The sequence below is a fragment of the Falco rusticolus genome, chromosome 8 (assembly GCF_015220075.1).
Source record: "Falco rusticolus isolate bFalRus1 chromosome 8, bFalRus1.pri, whole genome shotgun sequence".
In the NCBI taxonomy this organism is placed as follows: Eukaryota; Metazoa; Chordata; class Aves; order Falconiformes; family Falconidae; genus Falco; species Falco rusticolus.
The window spans coordinates 6,698,874-6,719,611 of record NC_051194.1 but is presented as its reverse complement, the minus strand read 5'-3'; the positions used below and the strand labels follow the sequence as shown (position 1 = coordinate 6,719,611).

Here is a 20,738-nt window from a genome sequence, read left to right as displayed (position 1 = left end):
TTAACAGTCATTTGCAAGCGTTTCTCTAGCATTTACCACTTGAAAGCACTAAGGAGAAGCAGTGAAGACAGGCTGGGTGGGAGGATGTACTGGAGCTCCGCTCCCTCCCCCGCTCCCACTGGCACTTTCCAGGTACCCTGCTGCAGACGCAGGGGGCTGGGTACGGTTTCAGCGACACTTTCGGCCCTTGCAGCTTGGCCAGGGGACAGCACTAGCCTCATTTTTTTGAGACGACATGGTTTGGTCCTCTCCAGTCTCTAGATATCACTGTGCCTCTGGGCTTTGCCCCCAGGATAAGTGTAGCCCACACAAATGTCCAAGGGCGCGATAAGCTCCACGCTACCTCTGTCTGCATGGAAATTTCCCTTATTTCTGGGCAGAAAATAATCCCATTTAATGAACCGCCTGCATGGAATCCACTTACAACCTATCCACTTGTTAGTGTCATAGAAATAAAATAAAATACATGTAAATAAAGACCTTCTGCCTTGCACACAGCTGTTTTGGAGCAGAAGTGATCATGGCCCCAGTCTTTTTCCCTTCCTTTCTCACGCATGCAGCAGAGCTGGGGTTTGATGAACTAGATATAAAGCGAACAGACGCAGCAGGAGCCACCCGCCTTAGAGCAGGCCAGGGAAATGGGGCTGAAGCAAAGGTTAGCTCTGTGTTGGAGGAGCACGTCTGCTCTGCCTGGGTTGGGAGACCAAATGTGGGTTGGCACTGTGACTCCACTGCTGGTGTCCAGCTCCTCCCCAGTGTTGCCCCTATGGGGACCCCATGGGCTCAGCTGTAGCCCCTGTGCTCCTGTTCACCGTGACTGTGTCCAGCTCTGGTGGGGTCTTACTGGGTTACAACTGCTCTGCATGGGTGCGTGGCTTTGGGTGGAGGGGGACACTGAGCTGTGCTGCAGAGCTGCGGCTGAGAAGCATGGTGAGGAGAGGGGCGGCGGGGTATGAAATGCAGCCAAGTAAAAATGTCTAAGGAAACTCTGCCTTGCCAACCACTTTGTGAGCTTTCCTCTCTCTCCCACAGTCACTGCATCCAGCAGATCCTGGAGGCTGTCCTGCACTGCCACCAGATGGGGGTGGTCCATCGGGATCTGAAGGTAGGAGCTGCAGGGGAAGTGGCTGTGGGAGGATGTGGGGACCCCATCTGCGATGCAAACCCCTGTGGAGCAATGCCCAGCGTCTTCCAGGGCAGCTGAAACAGTGGGGAGGAACGCCATGTAGGGCTTCTGGAAAGCCACAGGGCAAAGACCAGCTCTGGGGCGAAACAAAACAAGGGAGAGGGGGTAGGGAGGTCCTCAGAGTCCATGGTCCTCTAAGGATCCAAGGACACTGGGACACAAAGCAGGACAAAGCAGCTGGGGAGCACATCCAGAGCCCTGACCTTCCACCGTGCTGTGCTGGGAAGCCCCCCTCCATGACAGCAGAACTCCGGGGGGGCCTTTGCTTGTCTCCAACCCTCATCTCCTCCTGCAGCCTGAGAACCTGCTGCTGGCATCCAAGTTGAAGGGTGCTGCGGTCAAGCTGGCTGACTTCGGCCTTGCCATCGAGGTGGAGGGGGACCAGCAAGCATGGTTTGGTGAGTAGGACTGGCCTGAGGTGGGGTATCCTCCGGCCCTTGTTTGTGTGTTTGGTCATGGAGGACTCAGGAGGGACGCGCATCCCCAGGACCTGAATCCTGGGTTACGGGAGCATCCTGGCAGCGCCAGCCTAGGAGGCGCAGTGGATGAGGAGGTTGATGGCTCCAGCTATGCCCCTGGAAACAGCCCAGCATTGGTACAGGGCACAGGCAAACAGCTTCGCAGGGACTTGGTGAGTCACCAAGATGTCCTGGTGAGCTGGCAACAGGGGCAGACCCTGCAGGAGGAAAACCTCTTCCAAGTGCTGGAGGTGCACATTGGAGCACTCCAGCCTTATGCCGCATCCTGGGGTCTGGCTGCTGCCACGGGAAGAAAGCTGCAGTTTGCTCTGCTCTTGGGAGGCATGGAGGCGTCTGAAGGGAGCGTGCCTGTCCCACCTGGTTGGCGTGTGCCAGGGCTCTTGGCTTTTGCGGTGCCTGGCCAGGCACCAGGCACTGCTGGTGAGCTGTGCAGGGATGGGGACTGCCTGCCGTCGGTGCGTGACAAGCTGTCTGTCCCAGGTTTCGCTGGCACCCCAGGATACCTCTCTCCTGAGGTGCTCCGGAAGGATCCCTATGGCAAAGCCGTGGACCTGTGGGCTTGTGGTAAGTCAGACTGGGGCTGAAATGCTGGGAGCGGGCTGGACTGGACTGTGTGGGATGAGGCAGGCTGTTCATCTAGCATGTCCAACGTTGCAGTGGCTAGATATGTCTTAGGGAGGTCAGGGTGGAGGATTTACCCAAGAGGTGACACATTACCCGGGGTTGTCCCTAGAGCAGCACCCTCTTTCCCAGTCCAGGGGCACTCTTCTCTGAAGGATCAGCTCCCTTGCTATGCACCCAAAGCCCCCAAGCAAGGGAGATGGCAGCTCTTTTGCCCTGCGGTGCTGATGGAGCCAGGCAGTGCCTCTGTGCAGCTGCAGCCATAGGGGAGCCTTCTTCCACCCGCGATGGGGAGGAGGCATCACCCAGCCCTGCTGGGCACCCAGCTCGAGGCTGTGCACAGTGGCTGCCAGACCCATATATCTCTGCAGCTGCTGGACCCAACAACAAGCCTTTTGCTTTTTAATCGGGGAGCAAATCCTCCCATTTCCATGATTTCTGTTTCTCTGCTTGGGCTGGGCCAGTCTCCAGGCTGGGTCTGCTCATACCTCCACCAATGCGCTCTCTCCCACTGATCCCACGTCTCCTGTCCTGGGCAGGTGTCATCCTCTACATCCTGCTAGTCGGCTACCCACCCTTTTGGGATGAAGACCAGCACCGACTCTACCAGCAGATCAAGGCTGGGGCTTATGATGTGAGTGGATTTGTTTTGCTTTCCACTTTCACGGTCTCCCCTCTCTCCTGCTGTCCCTGCCTTGCAGTCTGTTGCTCCAGAAGAGCAACCAGGACAAATTCAGACAGGCAGGAGCAAGTTTCTTTCCTCTGCTGCAGTCACAGAGTGTTGACCAAGCTGCCATGGCCAGGTGCACACACTGGCATGTCCACTTTGCAGGACAGATAAGTGTTGTCCTGGGCCTTCCACCTTTCTCCTCCCTGCACTCCCGCTCTCCACTTTTCCAACTGGCAGCTCTTTCCTGTTGCTACTGACTCTCCAAACTGTCCCATGGGCAGGAGCAAAGGGTTGCAGGGGAACCAACCCAAGTGCAAAGGGGCTTCTGCTCCTTCTATTGCTCCCTGCAATCTCTCACCCTGGTCCCTTTGCTTTGGTAGTTCCCCTCTCCTGAGTGGGACACAGTCACTCCTGAAGCAAAAGATCTCATCAACAAGATGTTGACCATAAACCCGTCCAAGCGCATCACGGCAGCGGAGGCTCTGAAGCACCCCTGGATATCGGTGAGTTTGGTGGCACTCGCTGGTTGGGGTCAAAGGTATAGAGGTGTGGGGGTTCACAAGGAGGGAACATCTCACTGGGAAGCGCATGTTATCAAACATGCTGTCTGGCTCTTTTCTCCATTCTGGGAAGATGGTTTCCTGGCATGGTTCCTCCCAGTGCTCTCAAAGCAGCCTTTTCCCTGAGGCTTTACGGCAGAGAAAAGCCTGGAGCGTGAATGCAAACAGCATGTCCTAGGGGAGGGACACACATGTTCCCAGCCCTGGTGTGGACAGGCTGGTTTCTTGGTGTCAAGCTGCACTGGCGGGGGCCTTTCCTTAAGGGTGGTGGGAGTGTGCTCGTGTCTACCCATCCGTACACCCAGCAGCAATTTCCCCCAGCCCCTTGCTGCACCCCGCTCCTTTGGCTGCTGGTTCACGCTCTGAATCAGCTCCTAAAGGGAGGAGGACCGCATGGGCTTAACCCTGGGACCCCACACCATGTGCAAACCCTGAGCATGCTGCTCAATGTGGCTGGTCAGTCAAAGGGTTAACTGAGGGGGCAGCCAGCTCTTACTGCAACCCCCCCCCCCCCTCCCCAGAGCAGATCCTGCTGACTCCAGAGCTGCGATCTCCTGCTGCCTATTAAACTTTGATCTGCTGCTGCTGCAGGTGGCTCTGGCTTGTGCCTCGGCCGTGGGAGACCGCACACGTGTGCGTGCATGTGAGAGTGGGGCCAGGGGAACCCCTTCCCCCTCTAAGCCGGGTCTTTCTCCTCTCAGCACCGTGCCACCGTGGCGTCATGCATGCACAGGCAGGAGACGGTGGACTGTCTGAAGAAGTTCAATGCCCGGAGGAAGCTGAAGGTAACTCTCATACGCTCCAAGCTGATGGCAAAATGCATGATCAGGTCATTAGTAGGTTTGTTCCTTGTGTGGGAAAGCACAGGGTGCTGCCTCTGGGTCAGCAGTGTGGGGGTGACAGACATCTGAGGATCCTCACTGTGAAGAAGGGAGAAGAGACCAAGTGGGGTGGTGGTTGCACCTGGCTGGGGTTCCCAAGTGCTTGGAGGAAAACCACAGTGAAGGAAAGCACTGAGTCACATAGCTGCCCTGGCCACGGGGGCAAGGACTTTCCCGCTGGAGTTAGTGTCAAGAAAGCTGCTTTTGGGGCAGGACATGGATCTGAGAGGCACAGCCAGATCCCTTTGCCTGATGGCCAAGCCACTTAGCCAAGGAACAAAGGGATTCATAGATTAGCAAAGAACTCTGGATCACCCTCACCAGCAGTCCCACAGGCTTTCCCTTCTGGGATGCTGCTGTGTGCTGCAGCCTGGGCTCCCTCTGATACCACCATCTCCCCAGGCTTCACTGTCGAGCTGGAGCACCTCCCTGAAGCATCCGTCTCCTGGGTGCTGCTCAGCCTCAGCCGGCAGCACGGTGCTGGGAATGGGCTCTGGAAATTGCAATGCCTTCTCCAGAGCCGGAGACACAGAGCAGGAACAGCGCTGATCTGCGCGGCAGTCAGAGCCATCAGTGCTCCAGGCCTGAACACGATGTGGCACAAAGCAGTACAGCTGCAGGCTACTAACAAGATTATCAAGAAAAGAAACTGGCTATAAACTATTAATACTTTTCAGCTAGACAAGTAATCAAATTAGTTCAGGCATACACTTCAAAATAGTAATCCATTACTGTAAGCAATTAGTCCAAAGTAATCTCATTAAATGCTGAGCAACTAGTTAGCAGAGTCGGCTGGAAAAAGGAAAGCATTTTTATGAACGTTATTTTGCAGTGGTGATCTTTGTGTGGCTCCCGTGAAAAATCCCTGCCCTGCTGCTCTTAACTGGCATGGCTTTAATTGCAATTAAATCTGGTTCTGCTCCCGGTGGCTCCCCTTGCTGCCAGCTGCTGGCCCTGGTCAGCTCAGTGGAGTCGTGCTGCATCTAGGGCAGGGCAGAACTAGACCGAAATGCACCCCGAGGATATTTAATATCCCTTTAATCTTGGAAGGAAGGCAGTTTCAGAGAATGTAACCCAACGCCCTGGAGCTGGGGATATGGAGTCAGGTATGTAGGGCTGCTTTTGATGGCAAGAGAAGAATATCAACCCGTGGGCCAGTTTCCTTCCAGTGAGGTGGCCAGGGGACAGGTGACAAGCAGGGCTTTCCTTCCCAGAGCTGGGGGGAGCAGCAGGGGTGCGGGGGGCTGGGGCCCAGCATGCCCTTTCCTTCTACCTTCTGTGTCTTTCAGGGAGCCATCCTCACCACCATGCTGGCCACCAGGAACTTCTCCGGTAGGTGCTGTCTCTGGGGCTCATCTCCTTTGTCTTACAAGGCACCCAGGGCAAACCCGTAGGGTCCCTGGAGAGCTGGCTTTGCCTTGGATGTCACAGGGGGGCTGAGGTTGCCTCGTGCCTCTGGGGACGCACGGCATTGGGTGACCAGGTCCAGGCCAGGTCACCTGGCACCTCCAGGCTGTTTTCTGGCTTGGGGTGCAAGAGAAAAGGTGTCTGGCTGAGGCACAGCAGCCCCCAGAGGTTTAGGGTGTGGGGGTTTGTATGTGCCCAACCACCTGGCTTGTGCTGGGGTGGGGATGCGGGTGCTTGGGGCAGCCAGGGCTCAAGGCACCTGGTTTGTGTCCTCCTGGAGATGTCTGTGGCTCAGGGAGAGCATCCTCTGCACCAAGAAGGTGCCGGAAAGGTCCCTGGGTGCCACTGCAGCCAGGTGGCAGCAGGTCCCTGAGGTCTCTCCCAGGCAGGCGGGTACTGATCCTGCAGGGCCTCTGCTCTCCTCCTGCCTCCCTATGTCACAAGGGCTGCACGGAGACACAGGAGCAGGGACAGAGCACGGCAGCCCAGCTTGGGCGCCTGGAGTGGTCTCAGTGCAGCCACAAGCCCCACTGTCCCAGTGCCCTTGCCAAGAGCTGTCTCCTCTGGGAACTCCTCTGGGGACACCCTGCTGCTTTGGAGCAAGCCCTGCAGCTGGGATTTCACAGGCAGGGATCAGCAGGTCCTGGTGATTCCCAGGCACAGAACCAAAAAGGTGCCAGGTGACTACAGAGCTCATCCGCTCACTGTCACCTCCAGCACTCCCCAGCCTCAGGGATGGCCCCAGCAGAGGTGCTGCAGCGGTGGGACAAGCCAGCCAAGCCTGGCATGCTGGCTGAGTGGGCTGGCAGCAGCTGTTTGGTGATAGATGGGTGTTTCGGGGTGCTTCACTGAGGCACCCCGGCAGTCAGGTGTAGCAGGTGAGCAGGGGGGACATGGGGGTTGCTGGTCCAGCCAGCTGCCAGAAGAGAGGGCTGCGGCCGGGGTTGGTATCTGCATTTGTCGCGGGGGGATCGTGCTGACACATTTAGCACTTGTGGGCAGCGTGCGGCAGGGCTGGAGGAGTCCCAGCAGCTGGGGGGATCCAGTGTCAGGCCCCGCGCCAGGAGACATGGCGGACACGAAGCATCAAAGGGCAGGAAATTCAAAAGCATCTCTTATAGCACTGCCCGTCCCACGCACAGCCCGGGGCCTTACTGGTCCTCCCTGCTGGGGAGCGCGGCAGGGCTGGCAGCCGGTGCGGTCCTGCGTGGGGCTGAGCCCCCCAGTCCCACCCTGCTCCAGGGTGCAGGGGCAGTGGGGTGCCTTGTGCAGCCCAGGGGGCTGGGGCAGAGCCGGCAGCGGTAGGTGGGCACTGGGGAAGGCGTCTGCTTTTCATCATTGTCAAAATGTGGGCTGCAGCTGTCGGGCCGGCGGGCCGGCAGCACATGATCCCGGCAGCATGGGGCTAAAATTAGAGGGCAGCAGGCGGGCAGCCCATTCCACCGCGCTGCGCCGCGCTCGGTCACCAGCAACCCCCGGCCGGAGCCTGCCTGCCGCTGAACAGCCCCACCAGCCCCCTCCAAGCTGCCCTGAGGAATTGGCGTGACGTTAGGAGACGGGTCATGCCCCTGGCTGAGAGCCACTGGGGGTAGGACAGGACAGTGCCAGCCAGGTTGCCCCTGAGCTCCCGGGAGTTGCACTGGGGGTTGCTGGAGAGAGGACAAAACCCACCAGCTGGTCCTGCGGGGTCCCATCGCTCTGCCACCTGGCACCATGCTGCTGATCCTTGGCCTCCTGGTCTTGGTGCCCTGCCTGGGTCTCCTAATCTCCTTCCTCCTCTCTCCAGGAGGCAAAAGCGGCGGCAACAAGAAGAATGACGGCGTGAAGGTAAGCCCCCTCCCTGCCACCTTCTCCTGCCTGCCCCTCCACTGCTGGGGCGGTGGTGGGGGTCTCCGTGTCATGCCAGAGGTCCCTGCGACACCCTGGGCTTTAAAGGGCGGCTGTTGGCCTGGCTGTCCCAGTGTGTCCCTGTGCCACCGGCTCGGCTCCTGCCAGGACAGGCAGTGCACAGGAGGCTTTGCAGCACAGCGAGCGAGGGGAGCAGGCTGGTGCTAGAGGGGTGCACGGGGGAAATTGCTGCTGTTTCATTGCCTGAAAAATGCGTTCACCCCTTGCTGCCCCCAGGGAGGGGGAGAGGCAGAGGCTGGGTCAGGAGCGGGGACAGGAGACAGGGGGAGGCAGCTTTGCAGCCCAGAGCCATGGCTTCAGCCTGGCAGCAGCCGTCTGGTGAGATGGGTGACTGCATCTCCTGCTCACCCTAGCATGCATCCTGCTGCAGCTGGTGGGGCTGGGCTGACTCGCCAGCTCCTGTCCTGTCCCGTCCCCAAGGGCTGGTGTGCTGCTGGGTGGCACATGGGTGCCCTTAACCCTCTTGGCAGCACTGCCGGCCCCCTGTGCCCAGTGCAGACAGAGCAAAGGCACTGGCTGATAATTGATAGAGCAATTGGCTTGGTGATGCTCTAAAAACAAGCCAGTGCTCTCTGATGGACCTTGTTTTCTGGGCTGCAGAGCTCTCAAGTTCGCCTGCCCCTCTGAGGTGGGGCCACGGCTCTTCTCCAGGACAAGGTGGCTCCTGGAGGCAGCAAAATCCTGCTGTTGAGCAGCTGCTTCTGATGATACGGAGATGTGGTAGTTAGAGGTGGTTAGTGAACTCTGTCACACTCCTCCGGCAGGAAGAAATTGTGCACGTGAGGGTCTTTCTCTCCTTACCCTTTCCCTTCATGAATACAAGTGATCACTCAGCAGGGGAGATCTGGTGTGATCACATTCCCCATTGCAGGGCAGGAGTGCAAGGTGTCAGGCAGAGATTTGGAAGCTCGACTGCAGCACAGTTGTTCTCCTTCCTCCAACCCTTTTGCGGGGACCCAGCTGTTGGGCTGTGAGATGTGCAGGGTTTTGGAAAAGCAGAGCCCTCAGCTGGCTTCTTCACTCCTCAGTCCAAATGGTCCATGGAGCCAGAGGTCTAGGGATGGCTTGTCTTTCTCCCACTGCTTCCAGACCCAGTGGCTGGGACAGGACAAGCCTGCAAAACTTGAGACCGTGCACAACTCTCCAAACCTGGGCTCAGCTCCACAACAGACCATTCTGGCCATGCAATATTATTCTGCAGCGTGCAGCTGATGGCCTGCATTGCTATGAAAGGACATTGCTTTGGGCCATGGCATCAGGATATCTTGTGACTTCTCTGACAGGATTGCTAGGTTTGTACAACAGTGCTGGCACAGAGGGGCTGGGTCCCTTGGGAGTCCCAGCAACCCATCTGCCAGCCACTGCTGGCCAGGGCTCTGCTATTCTGAAGTCCTGGCTGCTTCTGGGAGTCACCTGAGAAGTGACATCAATGGTAGGGCTGACTTGGTACGAGTTGCTGGAGCAGAGGTGGGAGCAATCAGAAGATGCATTTTTAATCTGTAAAAAGAGATTGGTGGATGGAGAGGCTTCATCAGGCACTGGCCTGAATCTAATTTTCCAGCAGAAAGGGGCAGCCTTGAATTTCACCTCTAGCATTGTCGGGATGGTGTGGCTTTAGAAGACCATCTGCCAGCCCAGCTTGCTAATGGTGCTCCCTCTTGGACTTCAAAGTAGCTTTGAGGGCAGATGTTATCCTGCGAAGCAGGGCACTTGCTGTCTTAGCAAAATAGCTAGTTTGCGTAAACAGCCCTTCTTGGCCCATCACTGAAACTCAGCAAGGAGGGTCTGGTTTCGGAGGAGGGCCAGAGAGGCTGGCTTGTATCCCCAGTACTCAGCTCCTCCCTGGTGAGTGGGGAGCAGCAAGTGAAGCTTCATCCTGAGCACAGCCTACCAGCCAACACTCAGCTCAAGAGAGTGCACAAGCTCTGGAGAATGAGTTTGCTTTTTTATTGCCCTCTTTCCAACAAGTGGAGGTGAGAATGCCTGGCTGGATGGCCACGAAGGTAGAAGAGGAGAAGACAAAGTAGAGGCAACCTCTTTGCCAACAGGTTGATTGTGTTGGTCACCTTCAGTGTTACCATTCCCACCTCTCATTCCCATGCCCAGCCTGGGGTCACTCACAGCGTAACCCACTCACGGGAGCACAGGGAGGCTGGGTGCTCCAGGTGAAGCTTTAATGGCCCACTGTGGGCAGCTGGCAGATGTCAGGGCATTGCTGGCTGGTGTTCATTTTTTTCCATCTTGCTGGAAAAGTGAGGCAGGAACCTGGAAACCTGCCTTGGGCAGGTGGGAAGAGAATGGTCCTGCCTGCTCAGAGCAGGGCTGTAAGTTAGGCCAAGTGGTGTGGTTCATTGTTAGAAGAGTTGTGTTCCCATTTGGAGAAACTTGCTGGACTGACTGTCCCCATGAGAGCAGGCAGGTCCCAGGCAGCCACCCCTGCCATTCCTGCCCAAAGCCACAAAGGTGGGCAGAAGGTAGCTGGTGCTGCCCTCCAGCCTACCCGCACAGCCCTCCGGCACCACGATGGCTCTAGCCTGGGCTCAGAGGGCTCAAAATTCATCCTCTTGAGGAGGTTTCTCCCTCACTAAAAGCATTCATGGGACCAAAAATCCCCCTCGAGCCCTGCTCTGGGGTTGGTGGGAGGTCTTCTGGTCCCAGCAGCTGTGATACCTTCACTGCCCTGTGTAGTGTCACATCTCGTCACATTGTAAACTAATGAAATCACTGCCCCATGTCACATCCTGTCCCGTCCTAAATTAATGAGCTCACTGCCCCGTGTTGCATCCTGTTACTGTATGTCCAGACTTGACGCAGTCACTGCTTTGTGTTGCATTCTGTTGCGTCTGAAATTTCTGCAGTTTACTGCCCCGTCTCATGTCCTTGGGTAGCAGAAGCTGTCAGCCCTTCCTGCAGACAGCCCACCTCTGGCGGCTCCATTTCCCATGGGGTTCCTTCCAAAATACTGCAGCTCACTCTGCCCTTTAGGACATCTGTTGTTTCGGTGAAGGAGGGGCGAGTGTTAACGTAGGACCTAGCAAGGGAGGGAAGAGCTGCACTGGCAGAGGGGGAAACTCAGTGACGATGCTGGTGGGAGCCAGTTAGGATGTGAAAGGAGCAATGAGGGGGAATGGATATCAGCAGTTTTTACACTGCAGCGCACCCATGCACCTTAACAGGTCACTCCATGGAGTTTTCCAAGAGATTTGCACTGTGTATGCTACTTTTCCCTCTGCAGGGCAGGCAGAGCTGGTGCCTTGTTAAATACGCTGGTAAAACACTTTTTTACTTGGCACTGCGGCTTCCTGCACGCTGGTGTTCCCTGTCGGCTGCTGATTCATCCCCTGGGAGCTGGAGGCAGAGAAAGGGCACGAGGCCAGCGTGCACGTCCCCCTGTCTCCTAGCTAGATTAAAGATGGAGACAGGGAGAAAAGCACAGCAAGGAAGGAGAGTCCAGAAGTGGTTTGGGATTGCAAGCAGAATTGTGACTATGGGGTCATCCAACCCAAAAGCCTTAAAACCTAGTGGTAGTGGACAAGGATGGAGATATATATGTGCATGCATAAGGTCTTCTCTCTGGAGGAAACATGTCCTGATTTAAAGCACTGGGGCTGCACTCAGGACAGCTTCCCACATAGTGTGTCTGCCTTGTGGGGTTGAGTAGCAATAGCCATGCTGGCTTTAAACCAGCCAGCTTAGTACTGGTCTAGGTCCAAAGCTAACTGGGCATCTCCACACTAGTCAGCAGCATGGGCAGATGTGCCCAGAAAAGCTCCAGAGTCTGAAAACATCAGTATGGCATTCATACTGCAGGGCTGTACAGGTGGTGGAGCTGCCTGAGCTGTTCAGCGTCCTACTCCTGTTCCTGTGAGCTCACTGGCCTGGTCACAAAGCCACGAGAGTAGTCATCGACTCCTAGGGGACTTCCTTTTGGGCTAACTAGGTCCTTGGGATGAGCAACACCAGAGATTGTGGCAGATCGAGAGAAAAAGGTGCTAGCAGGAATGCGGGGAGGGAGCTGGCATGGCACCACCAGCACCACAGCCAGTGGCATGTCCCTACAGGAGCACCAGGTTGTCCCCCACCTTTCGTTTGCCCCTCCATGAGGACCACAAAGGGTGGCTCAGGAGCTGCTGCCTCTCACATGCCGCTCTCAGCCTTTCTCACTCTGTGTCTCTTCCTGTTCCATCTCTTCTCCTTGTTTTTCCAGAAAAGAAAGTCCAGTTCCAGCGTTCAGTTAATGGTGAGTGTCCTTCGTCTTCCTCAATGCCGATATTGCTGGGCCTCTCCACATGTTCCAGCTTCCCCCGTTTTTGGAAGTTACCTCGGGGTAGGGAAGAAGGGACACCGGGGTTGGAGGGAACATCCTCAAAGCCGTATCACCCACAAACCCCATTAACAGGGTTGGTGCAGGCACTTGCTGGCCACCAGCTGGTGGGAAGCCGGCCCTGGTTCTTGCTGATGGGTTCTCATGCCGTTTCTCCCAGTTCTCCTGACTCAGGTCTGCAGGCTGCATCGGTCCAAGGAGCCTTGGAGAAACACCTTCCATGCCTCTGCGGGGACTGTATGGTCATGGGACACCTTGCCAACCTACATCGGGGTATTATGGGTAATACATAAGCAAGGCTCTGCTGGGAAGAGCTAGCAGAGCCATTGCTCTAGCTCCGCTAGCAGAGTTGCCTTGATGGGGCTCCTGAAGAGAGACGGGGGGTCAGTACCCCCCTCCCCCCAAAATCTGTGTAGTGCTCAGCTGTTTCTTGAAAGAGCTGTGTCTCAGCCTTCAGTGGTCCATGTGGGTCTTGGAAGCACTCTGTTTTATTGTACATTTCTCTCCCTACTCTGCGGTCAGTGTGGTCTCTCTCACTCCTGCACAGTCCCCTCTTTCTCATCCCAGCTCCTCCTCGCTGTTAATTTGTACATCTCTCTCTTTATCGTACAGTCAACATGGTGTCTTCCACCCCTGCACAGCCCCTCTCCCTGCCCCTCCGGCAACGATCCTAGGAACCCACCAAACCCCCCCGGACCTGCCCCCATCTCTGTCCCCACAGGTGCTGGTAGGAAAGGCAGCGCCGTTCCTACCAGACCCTCCACAGCCCAGCTCTTGTGCCCTTGGCTACAAGGAGTGGAGGTCAGGGAGGGCTCTGCCAGCGCTGCCCTAGAGCTGTGGTTGAGGACGGGTTGGACCTGCTGGCGTTTTCCTTGGTTTCTGTCCATTGGCACAGTCGAGCGCTGTGGGGTCGGACTCGGGGGGCTGTCGAACACACGAGCTCCGTCTGGCGTGGGGAGAAGACCCCTCTCACCGCCCCGTCTCTCCTTTCTGTTCTTTGCTCAGGAATCGTCGGAGAGCACCAACACCACCATCGAGGATGAAGACACCAAAGGTACCGTTGGGGGCACCCGGGGAGGTGGGCAGGCTGTTTTGGAGGTGCCGTGGGGCCACCCCTAGTGAGATATTGGCTACGGCAAAACCTGCCGCCATCGAGCTGCCTCAGGTCCCTTCGGAAGTGGCTGTAACTCCTTAGGTGGTTTCACTGCTGGGGCACTGCGGGCAAGGAGGGGGCTCCCAAAAATGGGGATGTTCCCTGAAAGCAGGCGTGGAAATGGCAGACATCTCCAGGGATAGCAGCCCGGCTGCCTGCTTCTCCAAAATAAATGGCCCTTTGGGAAAATCCTCCAAGGGAAATCCCTGCCTTCCGCCTGCCCCCCTGCCAGAGCCAGCTTTCTAAGAATAACCCAGGGAATGATTTATCAGTGCTAATTTGTAAAGTCTCTCAATGAAGCGATCTCAGCGCAAAGCAAGATGGACTTTGGCCTGATGTGACACTTAATGGGACACCTGTCCTCTGGGGGAAGGGCTCCCCAAGAGTGGATGTGGAGGCAAGCAGTGCAAAGAAAGTGATGGGGGTCCCTCTCCTCCTTTCTGAATGACTCTCAGGAACATGCTCCCTCTCCTTTCATTACCCGCAATAAATAAATAAAAAATATTAAGTCAAGCATGACGCTGATTTGCATTTGAAGCAGAACCTCATTCATAAGCCCAGGGTTACCTCTGACAGCTCCTCCTGCATCCCGGGGAGCCAAACCTGCTCTTGCAGCCCAGTCCCTTCCCAAATGAGCTGGCAGTGCCTGGAGTCCCTGGCAGCAGCCACACTGTGCCATGCCCTTCGCAGGGTCCCTCCTTCTGTCTCCTGCGGTGGCTGCCCATGTCACCTACCTGTCCTCTTCCAGCCGAGACCCTCTCCTCCCATCTCAGAGGGAGGTGAGAGCATCCTTGGTCCAGCTTGCCCTGGCTGGGCCCTGCTGTGAGTTCATGGGGTAGAAGGTCCCAGCTTGGCAAGGCTTTGCAACCAAGACCAGCCTGGGCCAGGTTTTGGGCCGAGGGCAGCTCACCACTTGGTGATTAACTCTTTTGCTCTTTAGGAAAATACAGGGAGTTTCAGTTTTGCCCTGACTTTGGAGGTCTTTCCTCTCTGGGGGTGAAGAGCCCTTCCCCACATCTCTCTCTCAAGTTGCCATCCTGCTTTTTCCCTGGACAGTTTCCAATGTCCCCCAGTGTCCTGTGGTCTGTTTCTAATGAGAAAAAGATATCTCAGCGATATTGCAACACCAGCATTTCTGGTTCGTTTTCTTCTTTTATTTTCTTTGTCTCTTTAAACCAACAGTACGGAAGCAAGAAATCATTAAAGTCACAGAGCAGCTGATCGAAGCAATAAGCAATGGCGACTTTGAGTCCTACACGTGAGTGTGCCCCGTGTGATTTTGGGTTGGGGTGGGGGCTCAGCCTCCTGGAGCGGGTGTCCTCACTGTAACAGAGCAGCCCGGGAGCTTTTACTGCTGCCCAGGGCAGGGTGACTGGGTTGACATGGTGGTGGGGCACAGGGACCATCCAAGAGAAGCAGGGGACATCAGTTTCCAAACCTGATGCTTCTCTCACACTAAGCTGGCCACAGCTCTCTGGTCTCAGTATCATGGATGAGCCCATTTTCTGGTTTGCAGAAAGATGTATAACTGCAAATGTGATTTATGGTGGAAGAAGGAGCATTGCATCCATGGTATCTATTATATCCAGATTGCTGCAATCTGCTTGGAAGCATAACTGCTTTCTACTTGCTGAGCTGATGCTCTTCAGAATACACTGCTTCTGTGTCCAAGGCCTATTTAATTAGCAATATCTGAGCGAGTGCAGGTCTTCATCCCTGCCTCAGAGAACTGCAGTGGGGATATTTTGATACAGAGCAGAAAATAGGAGTTTCTCCCTGACATTTTTCTTTCTTACAAAGGGGACAGCAGTGTTTTGGGAGGTTTAATGGGAGATGGTGACTGATGGAGAATTCACCCTGCCTCTCTGGGGTCCTGGCTGCAGGCAGTGGGATGGAGGTGAGGTGGGGTGGGCTTCATGCAGAGTGCAGGGTCAAGGTCAGATTTGTGTTTGAATTACTTGCTGGTGCAGAGGCTCCTCAGTCTCAGGCTGAGGGAGTCATGCCGAGCATGAGCTGTTTGGGTTTTGCAGGCTCTCATGCTAGAAGCAGTGAGATAACTTCTCCCTTTTCTGTCCCCTTCCCACCTCCCAGGAAGATGTGTGACCCTGGGATGACTGCCTTCGAGCCTGAGGCTCTAGGCAACCTCGTGGAAGGCCTGGATTTCCACCGATTCTACTTTGAAAACCGTAAGCAGCCCCCTTGCCTCCCGAGGGACCCTTCCCACCTTCCATGGGCCCAGCTGTGTCTTGACCTCCATCAGCTTGCTGGAGAGAGGAGGGTAAGGGTGGCTTTGGGAGCATGTCTGGATGATCTGGAAGATCCCAGCAGGAGGTGAATCAAGCCTGTTAGGTCAACTGTGGCTGGGCTGTAAACAGAGGAGTTGCTTGGTTAGCTGCTTTCTAGGTGGGTTCATCCTGAATCCACCCATGCAAGCACTTACTCAGGTCCTCCAAGCAGAAAGCCTAACCCAAGCACCTCCCCTTCCCACATCGCTGCCGCCCTGGGCAAGAGCCACCCAAACTCTTTCCCCTGCCTAAAGCCACTTGTACTTGTCCTCTCTGCAGTGTGGTCCCGGAACAGCAAGCCTGTGCACACAACGATCCTGAACCCCCACATTCACCTGATGGGAGACGAGTCTGCCTGCATTGCCTATATCCGCATCACGCAGTACGTGGACGCGGGAGGGATCCCCCGCACCGCCCAGTCTGAGGAGACCCGCATCTGGCACCGCCGCGATGGCAAATGGCAAATCGTCCACTTCCACAGATCTGGCGCGCCCTCCGTCCTACCGCAGTAAGCCTGTGAGGCTCCAGGGATGGGGCATGGTGGGCAGGGAGGGGACAGAGCGGGCTCCTTGCAGCATTGAGGCTGCAAAGCGGGTGGGATCCTGCCCCAGGGATCCGCAGAAGGGAGGAGATGGCTGATCCCAGTGGGATGGCAGTGGGGAGAGGGATGCTCTGCCAAAGGGATGGTTGAAGCAAAGTCCCTGTCTTCCCGGTTTGTGTTTTGCAGCTGAAGCGCGGTCCTGCCCGTGTCGGGTTTGTCACTGACTGACTACCAAGGGGAGACCCCCTCTGACATCTTCACCTACGGGACTTTGGCTGTTGGCTCTGCTGCTTGGTTCCCGCTGGAATAACCCCTCGCTTCTCACCGCACACACGCAACAGCCCTGCTGGCGCCACGCAAGCATCCCATCGAACCCCTGCACCATGCCGGGGCCATGGCGCTGGGCCCCCTTCCTCTGCATGAACCAAGAAAAGAGAAACCATGAACCTAAACCTGAGCATCTGGCCAGTAAGATGACGTGTGCCAGGGTAAAGGCCTTCCTCCTCGGCTGCATGGAGTTGATGGGAACCCCCACTACCCAGCACGCCTCCTGAGTCGGGCTCGGGCTCGGACTCATCATCTGCCTCCATCCCCACCGCTGCTGGGAGCCCCCTGAGGAAGAGGAGGGCAGGGGCCAGTTTTGAGCCGCTCTGTGCTGCACCCTCCCTGTGTGCCAGTGGATTTTGCTTTGCTGCTATCAAGGTCCCCATGTGACGCCGTGGCTCCCGCCTGCTCCCGACCCGGGCTTCCGCTTCCCAGCACCTCGGCTGGGGAACCATGATTTAAACCATTTGCAAAGTCCATTTTCCATGTGCCCCTGGGTGAGGAGGGAAGTGTTTGGATGGGTGAGTAAAGGCTATCTGTTTATTTTCCCTTCCCAGGAGCGTAGGCTGGCTCCTTCCCAGGAGAGCAAGTAGGTTTGCGCCCTGGCTCTGGGCAGCTGCCATGCTGAGAGGGATGCTCTCCCTCCTTCTTCCCTTCTCCCTTCGGAGCAGGGACTGGTGAAGCTGGGAGAAGAGAGGAGGAGAAAGACGACTGCTTCCCAGAACCGCATCGGCACAGCCGGGAGCTGGGGCTCTCCCAGCCATGCCATGGCGGTAGCATCACTCCCACACCCTCCTCCCCACCCGCCACCCAGCCTGGATCCTTTACCCCAGCCCCCAGCCCCACGGAGCACTCACCCCTGCCCCTCGCATGTGCCCCCTGGCACTCCCCTGCGCCTGACTCCCGGGCTGGGACGGGGACAGCCGAGCTGGCTGCCGGGTCGGGGCGCAAACCTCCATTGCCCACACGACTCCTTCCAGCGACGACGAGGAATGCAACTTTAGTAACAAAACTGCAGAATCTGATCGTGCTTCAAAGAAAACAAACAAGCCTTTAGCTGTCTTCTACTTTGAGCGCATGCCTTTTTATAGGAAAAGAAAACAACCTACTGTGTATTTCGTAACTTGATTTTGAGTATTTGCTGAAATGGATCTTTATGTAATAACTAGAAACATTCAACTGTTTAGGGCGGGAAGGGTCAGGGGATTTTGGGGGGTTGCTGTTTTTTGTTGCGTTTACATTTGGAGAGGGGTTGTGCCGCCACGATGCCCCTACCAGGAGTCCCATGGCTGCCAGCCCCCACCCCACGCTGCAGCGGCTCATCCCATCCCATCCCACAGCACCGGGTGGGCAAAGGCACCCACCTCCAGCAGCACCCACCTCCCCGGGGCACCTTCCTACACCCCATGGGTCTTCCTGCAGGGCAAACCCAGGTGGTGGCTCTTGGGGAGCCACCAGGACGTGGCTTTCAGGACAGAAGACATGGCCGGGAAGGGGAATTTTGGTCTCACCTCTTTGTCGTCAGGTAGAGGTCCAAGGGCGGGTTTTTTTCCGGCCATTCTGTTTCTTGTTCTCTTTTTTCTGACTGGAACCTCTTTGCTCATTGACGTGAGACTCCTGCAGTGCTGCTGCCCCAGGGGACTTCCTAGCTCCACTCTCTTCATCTGCATGGCGTTTAACTTCCTAGACGGTGCGTGTGTTGAAAAACAAAGAAATTAACAAAAAACTGCTTGTTTTGGACATAAGAAAAAAAAAAAAAAAGGAAAAAAAAAGGAAATGTTTTCTCCATGTAAATTCTGAGTGTGTATTTTGCCTTTTCTGTGGTTTTGAATGCTTTGCTCTCTGTTGAGGCAGGGACAGCTGCTGTATGAAACGCAGCTGCATCCTTGCAAGACTGCAAAAATATTTTCCCACTGGATGGAGGGGAAGAAATCCGAACTGCTGGGGCATGAACAGGCCCTAAGAGGTGTTTTGGTGTGTCCTGCTGCGCCGACGGTGCAATGGTTGCTGGCAATGTGTGTAGGAGACGCCTTTTTTTAGGCAAATCACTCAGGTGCTCCATGGGTGTAGTGGTGTGTCCCCGTGCCCTTGGTGGACCTGTGCTGTTTGACTGTGGAGCTGCATTGGCTTGCAAGAGATGCCCCCAAAGCAGGGTAATCCATGCAGGGAGAGGATTAGCTTTTAAGGTAGAGTTTGGGTGTTTTTACAGATCTGTTTTTCTTCCTGTAATCTTTTAGTGCTGGGTTTGTTTGGTTTTTTTTTTCATTTTTAAAGGAAGGACTCAGCTCTTTCACAGGTCTCTCTCTCCCTCTCCAGAGCTGGCCGTGAAGCCAGCCACAGTGAGTGTCTCACCCACCTCCTGATGCCCAGGCTCTCCGGGCGCCAGGAGTATTTTTGGCAATCAGTATGAAATGGATGAGGATAGAGGAGGTCATGGCAGGGCTCTGTGTGGGAGCTGTAGGGCAGATGCCTTTTCAGCCTGGTTTTGGAGCTCCTGATATCTGTGGACCTCAGGTGGGCTGTGAGGGTGAAGCTGCTCCAGCAGCTGCTACTAGAGAAAGGAACTAGGACAGGGGTTGTGGTGAGGTTTGCCAGGGATGATGGATGAGATACTGGTGTAGATACCATCTCCTTTCACTGAGAGCCCACTTTGGGCAGTTGCTGCTAAGGAGGAATGTCTTGGTTTCCAGGAAGGCTTTGAGGTGTCTTCTTGGAGGTAGTTTATCCTCCTCGAGTTTTTCCTACGATCATCTCTCCAGGGACAGGTTCCTCTGGAGGCAGCTGGATGTCCTTGCAACACCTAAAATGCTCCCAATCCTTTCCAAGGGAAGCAGAGTCGGGGGTTTCAACTCCTCCTAGTCTTCCAGTCAAGCTGAAGGCTGACCAAGGAAGACCCAACTTCCCAACCTGCCCACGCTGGCAGCATTAAGCACCTGCACTTTAGGGGTCTGTCCTGCCCGGTTTCTCTTCCCCACCTTGCCCTGCTTCTCCAGAGCAGGTTCCTGTATCCCCAGAGCATCTCTGAGCAAGCACTGATATACCACCACCCTTTCTTTCAGTAGCCATGGTGAACAGCTTCTGTCTCTGTCTTCCTTCACATTTTCTGATTTCTCCTAAGCTTGCAGGAAAACTAAAAGCACCCAGTCATCAACTGCCTCCATCCTTCTTTGGCTCACAGAGCCAGGGATGCTGCAGTTACATCTGTACTTTTAAGTTGTTGGCACCATCCCTGGCACATGCTAACTGTCATCACCCCAACAATCCCACCATGGTTCTGGGGATGACAAGGTCCAGGGCATGTTCCCAATAAGCAATATGGACAAGGCCACCTTGTTGAGATGGAGTTTACCACCTCGGACCTCCTGTCCCCATCGGCCTCGAGACTGGAGATCAGGCTGTGGCACATTTCATTCCCTAATACAGGCAGAGCCCAAGTCACGTGGTCGCCTGGCCGTCTGGGTCAAACCACACTCAGAAATCCTCCAAACTGATCATCTCTTCCACCTCTCACAGACCACAGGGGATATCCGAGTGGAAGCAATTGCTGTGGTGGTCTAAGGGTCCCAGCTCCACAGGTGGGCTTGAAAGTCACCTGTTTTCCCTTCCTGGCTGCCAGGGTCCAGCTGCAACATCATCATTTCTCAGGTCTTGCTGGTGTGTCCGCTCTGGAAGAAGAGGCCACACCTGGGCGTCTGCTCTTTGCTGCAGGAGTGGGCACTCTGCTCCTTACCCTGGCCAGGCACAGCCAGGAGAGCTATCTTTCCCACCCACCCCAAGTAAATGCCCCCTCTGCCAGGCACTGGACCCTTGTCTGACCCCAAACCTGCCTCCCCTCCATAAGCTGATGCCCTCATGGAGCCCCAGAGGTTGCAGCAGGTACCAGCAGCCATCTGGTCCCACTTTGAGCTCACGTTCTGCTCGGCAGCCCATGGTGCGATCACTGAGGAGGACCAGCAAACAACCGTGCCGTGTTTGAGAGGGCAGCCACATCACAGCCCCGTGGACCAAGAGGTGTCTGTCAGCAGAAGATCCCATAACCATCTCCTCTGATCATCCCAGGAGCCAGGCTGACCATTCTTCCCCACCGCAGGACACATCTCATGGTGTGCACCACTCTCTTGATGTAACAACCATCCTCCTGCCAGCAGGATAGAGACCTTACCATTATCCATTTCGAAAGGTGCAGGTCCAAGCCCACCCATACCAGACAGGAAAACCCAGATGTGAACAGGCTGTGGAAACACCAGAGGAGGGGCTGGTGGCCCCTCCACCACCTGTCCTTGAAGGCCACCCACCGGCTCCCCATCCCTTGGCTGAATGTCCTTCCCGCCTGCAGGTCACTAGGGAGTGGGAGAGGAGGCCGTGGTGGGGGCTGTAGTGAGCGGCTTCTTCCTTCTTT

The 20,738-nt window shown here is 55.9% G+C and overlaps 1 protein-coding gene across 2 annotated transcripts in view; it reads left to right on the top strand.

Moving 5' to 3' along the window:
- The window catches only part of CAMK2A (calcium/calmodulin dependent protein kinase II alpha), a 33,630-nt gene extending 15,514 nt beyond the window's left edge, over positions 1-18,116 (top strand). The window contains exons 6-19 of one of the 2 annotated variants that reach the window (XM_037398507.1): positions 1,033-1,105; positions 1,482-1,584; positions 2,146-2,229; positions 2,826-2,920; positions 3,337-3,459; positions 4,218-4,301; positions 5,687-5,729; positions 7,591-7,631; positions 11,920-11,952; positions 13,042-13,090; positions 14,372-14,447; positions 15,281-15,375; positions 15,754-15,982; positions 16,202-18,116. In XM_037398507.1, coding sequence (XP_037254404.1) covers positions 1,033-1,105; positions 1,482-1,584; positions 2,146-2,229; positions 2,826-2,920; positions 3,337-3,459; positions 4,218-4,301; positions 5,687-5,729; positions 7,591-7,631; positions 11,920-11,952; positions 13,042-13,090; positions 14,372-14,447; positions 15,281-15,375; positions 15,754-15,982; positions 16,202-16,205 — 1,132 coding nt within the window. In that variant the 3' untranslated portion in view covers positions 16,206-18,116. Of the gene's footprint in view, positions 1-1,032; positions 1,106-1,481; positions 1,585-2,145; positions 2,230-2,825; positions 2,921-3,336; positions 3,460-4,217; positions 4,302-5,686; positions 5,730-7,590; positions 7,632-11,919; positions 11,953-13,041; positions 13,091-14,371; positions 14,448-15,280; positions 15,376-15,753; positions 15,991-16,201 lie in introns of both variants that reach the window. The other variant, XM_037398506.1, reaches the window with a different exon arrangement.
- The last annotated feature ends 2,622 nt before the right edge of the window (positions 18,117-20,738 follow it).